The sequence below is a fragment of the Pseudochaenichthys georgianus genome, chromosome 18 (assembly GCF_902827115.2).
Source record: "Pseudochaenichthys georgianus chromosome 18, fPseGeo1.2, whole genome shotgun sequence".
NCBI classification, from domain to species: Eukaryota; Metazoa; Chordata; class Actinopteri; order Perciformes; family Channichthyidae; genus Pseudochaenichthys; species Pseudochaenichthys georgianus.
This window is the reverse complement of record NC_047520.1, coordinates 11268742-11281246: the sequence shown is the minus strand read 5'-3', so window position 1 is coordinate 11281246 and position 12505 is coordinate 11268742. Positions and strand designations below refer to the sequence as shown.

The following is a 12505-nucleotide window of genomic DNA, read 5'->3' as shown; positions in this document are numbered from 1 at the left end:
GATTGGACACTGTATTGGTCTTGTAAGCCTCTTTGTCCCATATTAATCCACCCAATCCGACACATTTCTACCTGAGCCTGGGCCTTCGAGCGCTTTAGGTGAAGGGAGGAAGAGTGGGTGGACGCTTTTCTAGCTCTTCCTCGAGCGTCACCACCGTCTCCATCTATTTCTGGTTCGTCACTTTTGACTTTGACGTCTCTTTGAAACTTTCACTAATTGAATCTGTAACACATCTTTTAACAGTCGGTAGAGTCAAAGATGTAACCTTAGGTGCCAGGATGCCTTCTAGCACCTCTTCACTCACTTTCCTTTGATAAGGCAGTGAAAACAGACTGGCAACACTTGGTGATGGGTATATGATACCCACACTGTAAGATACTGTTAACGTCTTCAAATCTGCAAAATCACTGCATCGAAAGTATTCGCTCAGACACATCCCATCCCAGCGTGTCTGTGTGCTGGTTTGTATGTGTGTATGTTTCCATAAACCCTCTGCAGATTTGTAAAAAAAAGACCAGGGTGTGCTCAGCGTTACCTCGGTCAAGGACGCTCTCATGTTTGCAAAAAATGTGTGTGTATGTGTTAGTGTTGTCACGATACCAACATTTTGGTTTCGATACCGATACCAAGTCAAGAATTGCGATTCCGATTCTTTTTTGATACTTTTCTTAAAAAAAGGGAAACACGGAATATCGGCTTTAAAATTAGGAATAACAGATGATTTTAGCAGTCAGAACAACTAAAGCAGCAGGTAATAATAACAGAAACGCCAAAGAGTCACATCTAATATAAATATATATAAAAGCATTTATTTTAATTGTGTAGCAGTGAGTTTAACATTTTGGCAGCACTGTTGAGCATTTTGAAAATGTATTTTCATGCCTCTGTGCAAGGCTTAGTCTTTCTATCTTTATAGCCACTGGTGTAAAGTAACTAAGTTCATAAATTCAAGTACTACTTGGGTACAATTTTGAGATACTTGTACTTTATTTAAGTATTTCAATGTTTCTTTTGTTACTTTGTACTTCTTCTCCTCTACAGTTCAGAGGTACATGGTGTACTTTTACTCCACTACATGTATTTAATCCCTTTAGTTACTTCACAGATCTGGATGAATGATGTGAAATATAACCAAGTGTTGAATCAGACTTTAGTTCCACCTGGAGTAAATCCACCAGCTACCCTGCAGTCTACAAAGTACTTCAGACTAGCTGCACCTTCACCAGCTACCCTGCAGTCTACAAAGTACTTCAGACTAGCTGCACCTTCACCAGCTTTGAGAACACTTTCATGATCAATCATTATAAAACATATCATATATATTATTCTGAAATGGACCAATCTGCACAATGACTACTTTTACTGTCGCTACTTTAATACTTTTACTTGAGGAACATTTTGAATGCAGTACTTTTACTGTAACAGAGTTTTCCTACACTCTGGTGCTTCTACTTTTACGGTCGCTACTTTAACTATATTATATTTTGATGATAATACTTTTGTACTTTTATTTGAGGATCATTTTGATTGCAGGATTGTTCCTACATTCTGGTACTTCTACTTTAACTCAAGTACAAGACCTGGGTACTTCTACTTTTACTCAAGTACAAGATATATACTTATAACACCTCCGTTTATAGCCTATGAAAAAAACTAATAGAAAACGAAGGCTAAAGCTAACGTTAGCAGATAGTGATGCTAGTTTGCTAGTTAAGTTTGCTCAACGATAATATTGCGACAGAAACACTTTTCAGTGCACATCACGCTCTGCCGCTCCGACAGGGAGCTCTGCTCTGAACACCTGAACGGCCCGTTCACAGACTTCTGGCGTCTTTTCTGTCAACAAGCCGAGGCGCAGCGGCAGTTGCACTCCCACTTGCAGCCATGCTTCTCGTTTTCTCACATGCTCTGGCAGCTAGCGCGTGGCCGCGTGCACGAGAGAGGGGAGGGAAGGGACTTGAGAGGAGCGGGACTGCAGGCACGGCTACAGGGAGTGGAAGCAGAGCGCTGAACACACACGGCTCTTATTAAAACGGCGCTTTTTCACGGGAGTACTTTTCCCCGTCATTCTTAAAGTACCGATACTAATGAAACGGAGGAATCGTACCGTTTTTAACTGCAGGGTATCGCGGTACCTTTCAAGTATCGATACACCGTGCAACACTAGTATGTGTGTGTAAGTGAAAAGTTAGGTCAGATTTGAACCTGCAGAGCTCTGAAGGATGCCATCCATCAGCAGTCACAAGGGTACATATCACAATGGAATTGTGTGTGTGTGTGTGTGTGTGTGTGTGTGTGTGTGTGTGTGTGTGTGTGTGTGTGTGTGTGTGTGTGTGTGTGTGTGTGTGTGTGTGTGTGTGTGTGTGTGTGTGTGTGTGTGTGTGTGTGTGTGTGTGTGTGTGTGTGTGTGTGTGTGTGTGTGTGTGTGTGTGTGTGTGTGTGTGTGTGTGTGTGTGTGTGTGTGTGTGTGTGTGTGTGTGTGTGTGTGTGTGACACTGAGGAGCTCGGTGTTGACATGATCAGGATTGTGGAGGATGATGTTTTGGCTGATTTAAATCTCTCCCCCCCCCCCCCCTCCGTCTTTAGCTCCTTCCCTCTGCAGTATTGTTGGCTCGCTGCCAGCATGTGTGTACTGCGGGACAAATGGGCAAGCCCAGAGTGACTCATGCTTAGATGGGCGATTCAGCAGCATACACTCACATATACAGACACCAAGTCGTGTCTACCTCGGCAATTTATCAATGACATTCCATTCTCCGTCAGAGCAGGAAACAATAACTGGGACCACTGTCGCTCAGAAAAGAGGGCTGCGGAAGAGAAAGGGAGATAAAGTACTAATAAGATGGGAGAAGCATTGTCAAGGTGACTGCTCCAGATCGTGGCAAAAACATACATGAGTTGGCTGAGCAGAACCAAAGCGGTGTGGTGAATGAAACCGAGCATGTCCTCCCTGCATAGTGTCTCAGCTTTGGGGGCATGTGCTGTGTCATTTGGGGTGAATATCAAAAAGAGAAGACATGAAATATGATTACTCGATAACAGTGTTTCTGATCCCAAATGTCTTTTAGCCCCGAGTCTTTTTCCGCCACACACACTCTGGAGATGTTAGGTGATTTAGCCAGTGAGGAGTCTGCGTGTTATGCAACCGCCTAGTTCATCTTACATAACGCTGCAGTTTCAGAGTGGAAGATTAGCCCCGCTGTACTGTTTCCTCTTAGCAGATGCCACAGCCGATCTCTTCTCGCTGGCTTTATGCATGTTGACAAGCTGATTAGCCATAGAGCTAGAATTACCCTCAAAAGGGAGATGCACATACTGTGTGACTGTATAACGCCTTTGGGATAGAAACATATCCACCAATAATGATCTGTAACTTCAATTTAACCTAAAAGCTGGCATATAAATGGCTCACTGTACCACTGTATGAAATATTAAGCTGCCCTAAACCTCATAGAAGTGTCAGATGAGTGTGTGTGTCCAAAGAGAGGGGGAAGAAAACGTTGGGCATCAAGTAAAATCTATGTATCACTCATTTCTCCGTGCATGCGGCTCCTCTGGCTGATTCATAAGCTGATAAATACTGCAGCTCCGCATACTTACACTGGTATGGCGAGCTAGAGCCGATGCAGCCTATGATAGATCATTATTGGGGAAATGAGAAAGCGGCTGAGGAATAGTTTGCATTTCCAACACCCTATAAATATGAAATATGTCAAACTCAATCCTCAGCCTCCGCACATCCCTGAACTGGTCAGCCACGTTTCTGGACCGTGTGCACGAGATGCGTTGAAGCAGCCAAATGCAAAGCAGCGCGAGTGATTCCAACAGCTGCATCTGTCGGAGTGTTGCTGAACACAGCCTCCAGTCCATCCAGCAGTTGCTTTCTCTTTTCTAATCTGCCAGTTTTGCGCTCGTGAATCAGATCTAAGAGGGCAACGCACGAGACGTTCAGGCAATACAAATAGATCAAGAAGAAGACGTGTGTGTGTGTAGCTGAAGCTGTAGGGGTGCCGGAAGAATCGCGATAGAGCTGTCTGTAAAGAAATGAATACAAATCCTTCAAAAACGTCTTCCCCCTTTGTCTACTTTCCTCCCTCTTTAATTGGCTACCAGTGTGCGCAGCCAAGAGAGAACTAGATCTTGACATCTTCAAAAGCGGCTTTGATCTAGGCACCTTGAGGCCCTGGAGGATCATCAAGGTTCCCTCTGTCCTTTTATCGCACGATGTTTCTCTCTGCCCCGTGCTCCTCCGCTCCCTCTTCCTGTTCCGCTCGATGTGATCAGCGAGAGCTCTCTGAGACTGATGATCCTGATGGAGAAACCGCAGCCTCGCTCCGCCGCCGCCGCCTCATTCCCATTCCGCTCGCGTCAACCGCATTTACCTAGACGCTCTCTCGCACATTGCAAGGTCATGTTGAAATGTTTGGAAATGCTCTCTGCGTATCCCGCCGCTGCTCCTTCCCGGCTGCACAGATTTCCGAAGCCAATTATCTTTGTCTTTGAAAAAAGGCAAGGAGAGACTAATGAGAGGAGTACAGCAACTTTTTGTTTCTGTTGGCAGCGAAACTGTCCTCAACTTCCTGTTGTATTAGACGCTGATCAGCAGTTTCTCCTCTGAGAGAATTATCTTTTTTTTATCGTCTATGTTTGACAAGGACAGCAATGTGTGCTTTAAAGTTATAATCATAGGTAAAGTTAACTTAAGGTGGGGTAGGTAAGTTTGAGAAACCGGCTCGAGATCGCTAGAATTTGAAAATACACAACCGGAGAAAATCTGCCACTTCCTTACAGAGCCCCTCCTCCAACACACACGAACGCGCACATGACCAATGAGGGCACGAGATAAGTTTGTGCCCCGATGGAAGGCTGACAGGCAGGTAGGCCTTTTACTTTTTACAGTATTACGGCTTCTACAGATGACGTTTTTTTATGGATTTTTTGTCAAAGCACTTCAGATATTCATTGCTATCGGGATGTTAAGAGCATTCCATGGAATATAACAAAAAGTGTATCTCGAGCCGGTTTCTGAAACTTACCTACCCCACCTTTAACTTAACTCTTATGCAATAAAACTTTAACAAATATACAACTGACTAGTACAAAAAAACACGAAAACATGTCCTTATCCCTGAGGCACGGGCAGCTTTAAATGAAGGCCATTGAAATGTATTATCTCAGGCATCACAAGTCTCCTCCCCTTTATTGCACAACGGACCCCCTACCTGCACCGCTGATTGACCCACAGAAAGAAAGTGAGCTAACCTTTGGATAAAAGAGCAAAAGCGTTCCATTCTTCCTCCTGACATTAGCCGACAGCCGAAGCAGATTTAGAGGTACTTAGCGGTAGTTTAGAGGCTGTGGTGTTTAAAGAGCAGCCAGGGCTTATTGTCAGTTACCTACCATTTCAACGTTGCAGGCTTGACTGCTCCTAGTCATTCAAAGAGTCTTATTTCTTTCCTTCTGTTTCCAGAGATATGTTCGCTTAAGGGAAATGGCCATTAAAATGTCATTACCGCTGTACTAAAATCATTTTTGAAAAGCACTGGTTCCCAGCGGCTTCCCGCCGTAATGGGCTCAATACATTCCCTCAGCACCGGGAAGAACCCTAATGTTGCGGAACACAAATGCTAATCTCCCTGTAAATATCACTCAAATTCACTCTCCCTTCTGCCGTCCTGTCATCATAGCACGCATTCAGTCTGCTTTGCACCAGTCAATTGAATTACTTCTTCAGCCAAAGGTGCCGTGATTATTCTAAGCTTCCTCGTGCGTGGGCTTTAATGGAGACGATGCTGGCATTTCTCACCTCCATATTTCTTCTTTGTTTGCGGTATCTCAAAGGTATCAGTGATTTCATTTGAATTCACGTGCCCCTCATGAATCACTCTCTGACAGGTTTCGTATTCCCGTCTGAGAGTCAACGTTGGACTTAGGCATGCGTGGGGAGAGTGGGCGGAAATACAGCAAGGGCCGGTCCATAACATGAATCAATTGATGAAGTGCCTAAGAAGCACTTTGCCATCTGAGACATTCAAAGCCTCTTTGCAGAATGAGATCATCGGCTGAGCGGTCCATCAAGCTCCACGCTGAGGAACTCATCCTGGTCTAACTCGGTCCACGAAGGAGAGAGTCTGGTTCCTGCCTCCACATTGATCTTCTTGTGTATTCCGACTGTTCAGCTGATATCTCTGCGCTATTAATCATGGCACCCGGCACTTGCGCCGCCATTTCAGCATGCTCAATGTATAACCTAATTGGGGTGGTCATGAGTGCATGGCCTTGCCTGAAAAGTGTAACCACTTTTAACAGCTCCAAAGAGTGCTTGGGATGCCATACATTTGGCAGCGATTATACCACTCATTAACTTTGTGCACAACCTCTGCACTTATTTACTCAATTAACTTTTTAACTTCTGCTAACATTAGGATGTTTTATTTGCCTTTTTTAAATACTTAATCTGCCATGAATAATGGAATATCGCCGCGAGCAGAAGCCTCACGTTCACCGTATAGAAGGTGGCATAAAAAATGCACATAGCTAATGGGATAATGGAATCAATGAAGTTGTTCGCTGCAGCTGGCAGATAGCGGGGTGCAAACTTGACCCAGTGTGCAAATGAGCTTGACCCGCCGCGACATCCAGGAAGTGTTACTGTCAATGGAAATGGACGGCGGAGCAGTTTCTGGATCTTATAGCAGTGCCGAATAAAACTGCAACGGAAGATTTACTGCCAGACAGAGAATTAGTCTGTAATGGTGCTGTCTGGTGTGTACTCTGTCTGGTTCTCTCTCTCCCACCCTAGTTCCATGCCTCTCTGGCAGACTCTGTAAATGACTTTGACCTTTCCTGGGACTGAGGACGGGAACCGCAGAGGGAGAGGAGAGAGATGGCGGGAGATGAGAGAAGAGTAGGTGGTTGACTGTAATAAACTCAAAGCAGTGGGCAGCTGTCAACACTAATAGATGGGAGAGGGGAGGGGGTCAGCGGGTTGATGAATACTGAAGGTGCCTGAGTCCTCAACAAGTACTACCAGGCGGACGTGTGTGAGATCTAATCCTCAGAATCCTCTGGCTGCTGGCAGCGAGGGGCCTTTTTGGCGACTCAAGGAAATTATCGTTAGATTTTTGCTGCGGGAAATCTAAACAGCAACCTGTATTACCACGGCTTGAGGACTGCAGTGTCATTGTATTGAATTGCAGTGGAACACTACTGTTCACAATGTGATTGCTTCAGCACTAATGCAATCACACAGACACAGACATGATGATTTGCTTCTTTTTGTTTTAAATAGGATCCCTATTGTTCACTGCTAGATATTCTAAACAGGTTGTCTTTGGGCATTGATTGTCAGACATATAAAACAGGGTATCAGTAAGAGAGTGTTTCATTTGCCTACTGAATTGTGGTTTCTTGCGACAAAAGTTCTCATAGAAGAAAGACACTAAAAGTCTACAGCCATGCTTGCAACGCTGTACCAAGTTTCAATTATACTGCATACTTAGGTACAGCAGGGTTTGAAGCTAAACGCAAGCATGCTGATATGCTCACAATGACGATGCTAGCAATGTCGTGTCCAGCAGGTGACATCCCTAACCAAACCAAACATGAATTAAGTCATCAGCCAAAGTGATAGACAAAGTACAATGTTGACCTAGTGACCATGCTACCTTTGAACCAGGGTGTTGGGACGAGAGATTAGAAAAAAATGGAGCAAATTAAATTGTTAATTGTGTTAGTTATGGAGGCAATTCTATTTGATAGGCACATGAAAAACGTGGTTAAAGTTGTAAGTACCACATTAGGGGATATTTCAAAGGATATCTTTTTCCACCTGTGACCAGTTGTTTTTGCCATCTCCTCATAATGTTCTCCATCATCTTATGTCTATAGGAACGGGGAAAGATCGGCGTGATCTTCAACGTGGGAACAGACGACATAATCATCGAGGAGAGCGCAGTGATGGTGAGCGACGGCAAATACCACGTGGTGCGATTCACACGGAGCGGTGGTAACGCCACGCTACAGGTGGACAACCAGCCGGTCATCGAGCGTTTCCCTTCAGGTAGGAACAGGGGTAGTTTGGGAACTATCTGTGTTGACTTTGAACCTTCAAGGTAATGAATTTGTGGATCAAATTGGTAACACAGTGGAGAGAGAAGTGAGCTTCAGGAAATACACATTATTCATGATTTCAGTCTCCCATGTACCGCTAAAAGTGATGTTCATAGAACAATCCGTGAGAGCCCTGGTTTATTTATCAAGACATTCATATTTAGACCATGCCTGCCTTATTCTAGGTAATTACAGGTTCTGGTCTGAAAGGCAGGAAGAGCCAAGCAGCCTTCCCGAGGCACACAATCTCCCATCCCATAGCTTCCAGCTCTGCAGTGAGTCTGCCATTGTAGCTCCTGGCAGTGTGCGGCCAGTATTGAATCAAGGCCAGCACCATGTGGATCTGCCAGCTAGGCATGGCTGTTGAACACGGCTTTTATGCAGGATACAGAACGAGGACACTCGATGTTGGGAAAGCATGCAGAGGTGTGTAAAAGTCGGGCCTCAGATCCAGACGCAACATCATTACACTTAAAAGGAGGTCAAAACACTCCATGAGTCACGGCTGAGTGTGCTTTTTCCCCGACTTGTTATTTAACTGAAATCATGGTATTCTATTACAGCCTGAATTATGAGGGTTTTGTTTTTGCAGAAGCTCTCGGTTCATTTCTCTCTCCATTGGGTTCCGTTAGCTTCGTTCATGGTTGTTCAAAGGAAGACATTTTGCATTCTTGGTAAACACCAGTCCAGTGTCCAACCTGCATACTAAAACAGACCTTTGTCAAAGCCTTGAAGCTCTGGTGCATTAATCATTTCATTTTAGCCCATCAGTTTTCTACATTGATGCTGTCCGGCTGAACAACCGCAATCCGTGATGAGGTCCACCGGCATTATCCAAAAACACTGTCTTTGTATCCTCATTGTTTCAAACAGCAGGAAGAAGTGGGCCATGATATTTACTGTAGTTGACATGAAGAGCAATGGGACTGTGACATTGTCTGTCACAGCAGTGATCCTACAGTATATTTGGAGGCTTTGTTTTGGCATTGAGAGAAGTGTATTCTCTTGCTCATTCGTCCGCACAGCGAGGCCAGACCGAGGGGCATGCATCAAAGCCTGAAAAGGAAGTGCCTTGTGACAGTTTACTCTTTTCAGTTGTTATTATGATGGAAATGCAGCCCTTTTCGCAACAGCACACGCTCCAGAGAGGAGCCTTACACTAACAAAAGCTCTCACCGCTCAGGAGAGAACAGTGAAGCAGCCTGTTAACAACCACAAGTGAATGTCATCATCCAAATGTGTTTTCTTTCATCGAGAAACAGTAATGCACAGCCCATATCGTATTCCTTTTATTCCACTTTCCTTCCGCCCTCCTTGCCGCTGTTGTCTTTGTCAAACATGTATTTCCTTTTCCTCTGCTTGATCAAGAATTGAAGAGTTGTTATTTTGTTGTTGTTTGTTGCGTTTTGTGTTTGTCTGCCGGGGGGCTGGGGCCCATCTGAAGTTTTTAGGAGGTTATGGGGACTGAGGAAAGGAAATGAGAGAAGGAAATGGGGGTACTTTGGTGTGTAGAATAGCTTTGATTCATTTATGTGAGCTAGATACAATCGTAACTATTTTTGGGGCGCCCGCTTTGAAGGCTCCGACACACGCTTTGAAGGTTCCAGTCATCATCTGGAAGGGCGGCGTACTGGGGAAACAGAGATGTTACGCATTAGGAAAGCAAAACCTCGCACGAGGCTCAGGCACAAAAGGGCGGAGGAATACGTAGGGGAAAAAGTGAGAGATTGTTTGAAGAGGGTGGCAACTTCCTAACTGAGACAGGAGGTGTGTAAAGAGGGTGAGGTAATATTTTGTAGAGAGGAGAAAGAAAAAGGAGAGGTCCCTTGTTGAAGATCCTGTGACCCAGATTGAGCATATTTTCTGATTCTCTAAATGGTACAAAATACTCAATACTCACAACACATTCAGAACTTTTGTATTGTAAAATATCTCCACTACCCTATCCCAGTGGAACACTGCATTCTAAAATGTCTATGTAGCCGGAATAAGAAGAAAATATAACAAGTTATCATGAAAGATGCCTCCAATGGGAAATTGTGTTAAGTGTTACAGGTGCCAAATTTGAAAAAGCAGTTTCCTGTGAAATCTCCCTCCCAAAAGGGACTGTTGTGACCCACATGAGGCAGTCTCTTAGGGATGCTGTTGCGGCTTTGAACCCCGTCTAATATGCTGTCTATACAGAGTGACACTGAGATTCATCCTCACGTACACAATAACCTTAGAAATGTAAAAAATCCTAAAGGGATAAAAAAGGAAGTAAATCTGTCACATAGCCTAAGAACGATAGAGACAGTATCTTTCTTTATGGTTTTTCTCACACATATTTACACACTGTGTCATGAGGGTGTAGATTGGGAAGTGCTTACATTGCTTTGGCTCACCAGCTGCTGGCTTATAAACAGACGGCCATAGCGATGTGATGTCTTGGGGAGACAGGATGTTGACAGCAAACATGGTCGTCTTGGGTCGGGTAAATTCTGCGGCAAAGCAACACGTCTCCTGATGTCACACAAAGTGATGTTTGTAGTCCTCAGGGAGTGTGTTTTTATTTTCCCTGTGCGTCTCACATTGTGTGTTTGTGTCAGTCTTGTTTCATGTGTGTCCATGTGTGGGCATGTATGCATTTGATGGATAGAGAGCAGACCAAAAGTGTCAGAGGAGCACCCAGCCAGCTAATCCGCTGTGTCAGGTGTCGCCTCTGGGTGCCGTAGCAACAGTTGTTGGCCCTCCCCGTCTTCAGCATTTCCAAAATGGCAGACTGGCTCAATAAAAATATCTCTGCGTCACCCTGAGCACTTAAACCGGGCCACAGATAAAAAGGCAGATGTTAGCAGCAGTGCCATACGGACATTAATTCATGGTTCCCGCGGGGTCTTAAAAAGTTTACATTTGATAATCAGAATTTAAGGCCTTAAAAAGTCTTAAATATGATCATAAAATTAGAAAGGTCTTAAATATGATTTAAAAGGTCTTAAAAATGATCGGATTTGAAAGGTACTTCTGTGTTGCGATCGCGTCTAACTGTGTTTTGGGGGAAATGTCCGGGCTGCAAAGTAACCAGTATGGTAAGAGCCTTTCAGTTCCCCCCAACAATTTGTATTGAAATAAATCAACATGTAACCAGTAATCACTAACTTTGTATCCCCCCGGGCCCCTTATCGAAGAACACTAACCTAGCAACCAAGCTTCAGCTAGCGAGAGCACGCTCGTCGAGATATGCATACTGGAGCGCGCGCAGCGTAAAGCAAAAACTCCCTGATTTGTACGGCAAAGTACGGTTTGGAAACTACATTATTTCCTTTTTGGAGGGCATGCAGTGGCGTAACTATTGGGCCAATGGCATTGACCAGTTCACGCAGTCTTCAAAGTAACCAAGCAACCTAAATTAATTTATAATTTGTCTGTCCAATGACCTTGCTCCCTTTCATGCAGGGCCGGTTTTTGGCATAGGGTGCCAGACCTGGGGGGGGCTCTGCGCTGGCAGCTCTGGGAGGGGGAAAAGCATTATTGACCGTTGGTGCTCACAGGGCCGGCCCGTAGCACTGGCGACATAGGCGGTTGCCTATAGGGGGGGGGGCGCTGCGCTGGTAGTTCTGGGAGGGGAAAAAACGTTTTGGACTGTTTGGCTCATCCTAATTTTCAGCCTTGATTTAACAACATTCATAATTATGTCAAGGTAACACACTTTTCACCCCCGTTCCACTTTTGCCCTGTACGATGGGCGCTGTAGATGATGAAAGTGGGGGATGTGGACTTATCAGGCGCCCGCATGAATAAATAAATGTTAACTAGGTAAAATAAAATATAAATGAACAACAAATATAAAATATGTTACATTTATTTTGTATTGGCTATGGTAGGTTATTGGTTATGTTCACAAACTTATTTGATTATTAAAAAGGGTGTTTAAAGTTTTCGGGGGGCCCCCAAAACAATATTTGCACCGGGGCCAATCATAACCTTGTTACGCCACTGAGGGCATGCATAACACCGGAGCCTCACTGCGGGGAAACCTTTGCCCTGTTTCGAGTTTGTTCTAATCTGGCCAAATGCAGACTTTTGCCAGATTAGATTAATAGATTTTGCAAGCGCCTCGGTCCTGCCGCAGTACTGTCGTACCAATAATGACGTTCAAGAACGGCCTCTCGTGTATGATTGCTTAAGTGCAGCACAGAGAGTCAGTAATATGTTCTTATTCTATATTCAATGTTTAAGTACTAGCAATATCAACAAAAAAGTATCAGTATTTGTATCTTTAAAACATCTTATTAGTCAAATCCTGTTATATTTTTCTCCTGCCTATTTTTTTATGCTGCTTCCCAAATTGGGATTAATAAAGTACATTTTATCTTATTTTATCTTTAAGGCTGTTAACCACCAAACTGCTCAG

The 12505-nt window shown here is 44.3% G+C and overlaps 1 protein-coding gene across 1 annotated transcript in view; it reads left to right on the top strand.

Annotated features, from left to right (window-relative positions):
- The window catches only part of nrxn2b (neurexin 2b), a 769387-nt gene that overhangs the window by 721210 nt on the left and 35672 nt on the right, over positions 1-12505 (top strand). The window contains 1 exon segment of the mRNA XM_071206612.1: positions 7891-8062. Coding sequence (XP_071062713.1) covers positions 7891-8062 — 172 coding nt within the window.